The sequence below is a fragment of the Gossypium arboreum genome, chromosome 10 (genome assembly GCF_025698485.1).
Source record: "Gossypium arboreum isolate Shixiya-1 chromosome 10, ASM2569848v2, whole genome shotgun sequence".
NCBI classification, from domain to species: Eukaryota; Viridiplantae; Streptophyta; class Magnoliopsida; order Malvales; family Malvaceae; genus Gossypium; species Gossypium arboreum.
Window position 1 is genome coordinate 58,557,997 of NC_069079.1, and position 5,566 is coordinate 58,563,562.

The following is a 5,566-nucleotide window of genomic DNA, read 5'->3' on the forward strand; positions in this document are numbered from 1 at the left end:
CTGAGATAATATTGTAGACATCTGTAATAAATACTAGAACAATAAACTGATTGACATAAAAAATTTAATACAGATAAAATCGTGATTGGATAATAAGCACTAGGGGTACTCGTGGTAGAGACCGCGACAGAAGCCGTGGAGGTGCTCGGGCTGGGTCTTCGTCTTTTGGACACCAGCCTAATGAGGAAGTTAGTGAGGCACTAGCTTCACCTATGGCTGAGATAGGGTCTCAAAATCGAGCAACTGGGGACGATGCACTGTCCCAAGCATTATTGAGGATTCTGGAAAGGGTCACTGGGCCTGGTACTGGTAACATGGGTTGAGGGTCGATTACGGAACAACTCATGTCTAATGGGGCAGAGATATTTAGGGGTATTGCTGGAGTTGCCCTTAATGTGGCTGAATACTGGATAGAAGCCATAGAAAGGATCTTGGATGACCTTCTACACCCCTGAGTAGAAGCTAAAAGGTGCGGTATCTCTACTGAGGGACGAGGCCTATCAGTGGTGGCTTATCGTCAAAGAGGTAACTCAAGCTGATCATTTGACCTGGGAGTTTTTCAAGACTACCTTCCAGGCTAAATATGTGGGTACCAGCTTTGTAGATACCCGTAGGAGGGAGTTTCTGAACTTAACTTAGGGAGATAGGACAGTGGCTAAATATGAGGCCAAATTTTTACGACTGAGCAGCTATGTATGTGGGATGGTGGCAACAGAATATGAGCGGTGTGTTCAATTTGAGGATGGCCTCAGAGATGGTTTAAGGGTTTTGATAGCTCCTCAGAGAGAGCAGGATTTCACAGCACTAGTTGACAAGCCAAAAATTGTCGAGGATGTGACGCGTGCTGAGCGCCAGAATAGAGAGAAAGGCAGAGGTAAGAGGGATGCTGAACCCTCAAATTATTTTTAGTGGTATAAGAAAAAGAAAACTGATAGGCCAGCCAGAGTATGGACCCCTACTACTGCTATTTCTGGACCACAGTTTTATGCTAATTATGGAAAATGCCATCAGGGCGAATGTTGGAAAAGGATGGGTGCATGTCTGAGATATGGATCTTTGGAGCACTGTGTCAAGGATTGTCCATGGAGGCCCGAGCAGGTGCAAGCTATTGGTTTTGGTAATTTTCAGCGGGGTGGTCAACAGCCACTGAGAGGCCAGAGTCAGGCCAGGGGTGGAAATAGTATAGGCCATAGTTGTGGAGCACCGGGCAGAGGTACTTGTCATATTGAGGCGAGGCAGCCGACACTGGTTTACACTGTACATCTCTGAGAGGACGGAGACACTCCAGATGTCATTGCTGGTATGTTCTTTATCTATAATGTACCTTATATTGCATTGATTGATGTTGGGTCTACACATTCATAAGTAGCATGCTATGTGTCTAAGATATTGGGTATTATGGCTGAAAACACTTTGAGTGAGGTTACTGTTCTAAGTCCACTAGGGCAGTCCGTTCGGATAAATAAGATGTTTAGAGATGTTCCCTTGGAGGTATAAAGAGTTGTTTTTTGGCCGATCTTATGGAGTTGCCTTTCGGAGAGGTTGACCTAATACTGGGCATGGATTGGTTAGTTAAACATCGGATAAGCTTGGATTGTGCCACTAAACAGGTTGTACTGAGAGCTGAGGCAAATAAGGAGGTGGTGGTAATTGGGGAATGACAGAACTATTTGAGTAATGTAATCTCTGCACTAAGGGCCGTGAAGTTGGTTCGCAAAGGTTGTGAAGCATGGCCTATGTCAATGTTTCAGATGTTGGGGACTCTTCGGTAAGGGATATCAGGACTGTTAAGGATTTTTCGGACATCTTTCCTGAAGTGTTACCTGGGTTACCTCTAGAGCGTGAAGTGGAGTTTGGGATTGAGCTCTTTTCTGGTACAGCTCCGTTGTCCATCGCCCCTTACAGAATGGCACCAAAGGAGCTGGTGAAGCTTAAGGCCCAGATTCAAGAGTTATTGGACCATGGTTTATCCGACCTAATGTGTCTCCATAGGGAACTCCAGTCTTATTTGTGAAAAAGATGGACGGATCCATACGTATGTGCATCGACTACAGACAATTGAATAAGTTGACCATTAAGAATAAATATCCTCTGCCGAGGATTGATGATTTGTTCGACCAACTGCAAGGAGCATCATTTTTCTCTAAAATAGATTTCCGATCGGGTTATCACCAATTGAGATTTAAAGATGCCGATATGCACAAGATGGAGTTTCGGACTCGTTATGGTCATTACGAGTTCCTGGTAATGCCTTTTGGTCTGACAAATGCACCGGAAACTTTTATAGATCTGATGAACAGATTGTTTCAACCCTATCTGGATCGGTTTGTGGTAGTATTTATTGACGATATACTAGTGTATTCAAGGACTGAGAATGAACATGATGAACATCTACGAGTGGTTCTGCAAATCTTGAGGGAGAAACAATTGTACGCCAAGTTCGGCAAGTGTGAATTTTGGTTACGTGAGGTAATGTTTCTTGGTCATGTGGTATCTGCTGAGGGAATTAGAGTTGATCCTCGAAAAATTAAGGTTGTTGTAGATTGGAAGTAGCCTAGGACTGTGTCAGAAATTCGTAGTTTTCTAGGCCTGGCTGGGTATTATTAAAGATTTGTAGAGGGATTTTCACTAATTGTCACACCCTTAACTAAGCTACTATGTAAGGGCGTACCTTTTAACTGGACTGATACGCAGCAAGAGAGCTTTGAGAAGCTCAAGAAAGTTCTAACTGAGGCACTTGTCTTGATTTAGCCGGAGTCTAGAAAGGAATTTACTGTCTACAGTGATGTATCACACGTTGGTTTGGGTTGTGTATTGATGTAAGAGGGTAAGGTGGTAGCTTATAGGTCTCGTCAGCTTAAGACGCATGAGGTGAATTACCCAACACATGACTTGGAGTTGGCCACAGTGGTATTCGCACTGAAAATTTGGAAGCATTACTTATACGGTGAGAAGTGTATCATTTACACGTATCACAAGAGCCTCAAGTATCTCCTCACTCAGAAGGAGTTAAATCTTAGGCAGTGTAGGTGGAGTGAGCTGCTTAAGGATTATGATTTTTCGATTGAATACCACCCTAGAAAGGCTAATGTGGTGGCTGACGCATTGAGCCGTAGGGCTATGATTGATCTGAGAATAATGTTTTCTCATCTTATCTTGTTTGAAGATGGTGGCTTGTTGGCTGTGCTTCAAGTTAAACCAGTATGGATGAAACAGATTAAAAGTAAACAGTTGGAAGATGAGTCATTGGGTCTTAGGTTCCGTCATATCGAAAATGGTAATACTGTGGATTTTGGACTGAACAGTGAAGGGGTACTCTATTTTCGAGGTAGAATTTGCGTACCTAAGGATACTGATTTAAGACAGACTTTTCTGCGAGAGGCTCATAGTAGCCCCTATGTTATGCACCCAGGTGGAAATAAGATGTACAACGATCTCCGTGAGATTTATTGGTGGTTGGGTCTTAAGTGAGAGATTACCAACTTTATGGGGAAATGTCTGACTTGCCAACAGGTTAAAGCGGAACACCAGTTGCCTTCTGGGTTACTTCAGTCAGTTAAGATTCCGCTATGGAAATGGGAAAGAGTAACTATGGACTTTGTGAGTGGGCTATACCTAACGCCATCTAAGAAAGATTCAGTGTGGGTCATTGTGGATCGGTTGACCAAAACTGCTCATTTCGTACCGGTTCGAACAAATTATTCATTGAAGAAAGTGGCTAAGCTATATGTATCTGAGATAGTGAGACTACATGGAGTACCAGTTTCCATAATTTCAGAAAGAGATCATCGCTTCACGTCTCGATTTTGGAAGAAGTTACATGAAGCTTTAGGCACACGGTTGGACTTCAGTATTGCATTCCATCATTAGACAGATGGTCAGTTGGAGAGGGTGATTCAGATACTGGAGGACATGTTAAGGAGTTGTGTAATTGACTTCCAAGGTAGTTAGGAGGAGTATTTGCCGCTAGCAATAGTTACCAGTCTAGCATACAAATGGCACCTTACGAAGCACTATATGGCCATAGGTGTCGCACTCCATCATGTTGGACTGAGTTGGGCGAGCGGCGTGCTCTGGGTCCTGAGTTAGTATCTGATACCGAGGATAAGGTCAGATTAATTCGGGATCAACTGAAGGCGGTGTCAGACAGACAGAAGTCATATGCAGATTTGAAGCATAAAAAATTGAGTATGTTGTGGGAGATTTTTTCTTCTGAAGGTCTCGCCATGGAAGAAGGTATTGAGATTTGGGCGTAAGGGCAAGTTGAGCCTAAGGTTTATTGGGCCTTACCGCATTTTGAAACGAGTAGGACCGGTTGCCTATCAGTTAGAGTTACCTCCAGAATTAGAGCAGATTCACGATGTGTTTCACGTCTCGATGCTGAGATGCTACCGCTCTGATCCTACGCATGTCGTACCTGTTGAGGAGATTGAAGTTAGACCATGTAACACCCCAATCCCGTGACCGTTACCGGAAATCGAATACGAGGTGTTACCGAGCTTACTTCATTTATTTCCCCCTATTTATTTTTTTTTTGTTCCGCAAGTGGCTAACTGTATCGTAGTCGCTTTAAAAATCATATCTTGAGTTCTGGAACTCGAAATCCAATTCAGTAAATTTTCTCTGAAACTAGACTCATATATCTATATGGGGGAATTTTTGTATAATTTTTGGTTGGGCCAATTAGTACAGTTTATTCATTAAAGTCTCCCCTGTTTCAAGGTTCGACTACACTGACCTCTATACCTTACGATTTAAATATCTCCCGGTAAAGGGCTTCAACGCCTATGCCGTTTGTCTCTAATGAAAGTAGACTCGATAACGAATCTGTACATATAAGGCACGACCTCTAATTATCTCGATAAAATTTACGGTGAATTTTCTAATTTGAAACAGGGGATCCAGAAATCTCTCTGGCCCTATTTCACAAGAATTTAATTATCTCATAACATACAGCTCATATGGTAGTTTCGTTTCTTCCATATGGAAATAGACTCATCAAGCTTCAATTAAATAATTTATTCATTATTTAATTCCATTTCTACTATTTTTAGTGACTTTTCAATCTCACATCACTGCTGCTATCAGCATCTGTTACTAAAGCAAACTATGCCTATTTCATGATTTTTCCTTGATCTAACTAATAATTCATCATACATATTACAAATTATGACCATGACTAGCCATGCCAAAGGTTAATCATCACCGAGCATCTCCCTACTACACTATTACCAAATCATGAATTTAACACCGAAAATAATCAGCCATGACATATGGCATAATAATCGAGTAGGCCTCAACCAATACTCAACCAAAACCGAATTACCAAGACTTGTGTCCAAACATCATAGAACCAAATCCAACCGAAAATTATGCCATTTTCGCATGGCTAAAGTTTACATACCAAATTTCAACAAAACATAATAGCCTATACATGCCGAAATGTTCTCCTAGACCAACTAAAAAGAAGATACCAAAAGTTGCTAGCCGTGTGATGACTTCGATGACGGTCCCGAGTACGCAAAAAGTCGAGTCCAAGAAACCTAAAATAGGTGACAAGCAAACA

At 42.0% G+C, this 5,566-nt stretch overlaps 1 protein-coding gene across 1 annotated transcript; it reads left to right on the forward strand.

Moving 5' to 3' along the window:
* The first annotated feature begins 1,729 nt into the window (after nucleotides 1-1,729).
* Nucleotides 1,730-3,870, forward strand: LOC108487752 (uncharacterized). Its single transcript, XM_017792113.1, has 3 exons — nucleotides 1,730-1,964; nucleotides 3,167-3,312; nucleotides 3,514-3,870. Exons 1-3 carry the CDS (start codon nucleotides 1,730-1,732, stop codon nucleotides 3,868-3,870), a joined length of 738 nt encoding a protein of 245 aa, XP_017647602.1.
* The last annotated feature ends 1,696 nt before the right edge of the window (nucleotides 3,871-5,566 follow it).